The following is a 291-nucleotide window of genomic DNA, read 5'->3' on the forward strand; positions in this document are numbered from 1 at the left end:
CGATCGGGGACTCCCGACGGCAAAGGCCGCCGCCGCGCTCCGGGAGGCAGCGGGGGACACCCGGCGCGGGCAAATCGCGGGAAGGCGCAGCTCACTTACGTTCTCGGTGTCTCGTTCATTCACCGTTGGCAACGGGGTCCTAGTGGACATTTTACTTCACTTCACTTGTGCACAATGCGAGGGTGGAACAAAACAGCACACGGCCTCGGGGGGCCGGCGACCGCGTCCTCGAGTGCCCTGCGGTTCCGGAACGGCGCCGCGGAGGGCGGCTCCCCTCCCCCACGGCCGTCT

The 291-nt window shown here is 68.0% G+C and overlaps 1 protein-coding gene across 9 annotated transcripts in view; it reads right to left on the bottom strand.

The window, feature by feature from the left end:
* MARK3 (microtubule affinity regulating kinase 3) overlaps window positions 1-285 on the bottom strand; it is a 115,435-nt gene extending 115,150 nt beyond the window's left edge. For all 9 annotated transcript variants that reach the window (XM_077776558.1, XM_077776556.1, XM_077776553.1 and 6 more), the window contains exon 1: window positions 100-285. In XM_077776558.1, coding sequence (XP_077632684.1) covers window positions 100-150 — 51 coding nt within the window. In that variant the 5' untranslated portion in view covers window positions 151-285. The remainder of the gene's footprint in view (window positions 1-99) is intronic.
* Window positions 286-291: the final 6 nt, after the last annotated feature.

This window comes from Crocuta crocuta, unplaced genomic scaffold, assembly GCF_008692635.1.
Source record: "Crocuta crocuta isolate KB4526 unplaced genomic scaffold, BGI_CrCroc_1.0 scaffold8, whole genome shotgun sequence".
Lineage (NCBI taxonomy): Eukaryota > Metazoa > Chordata > Mammalia > Carnivora > Hyaenidae > Crocuta > Crocuta crocuta.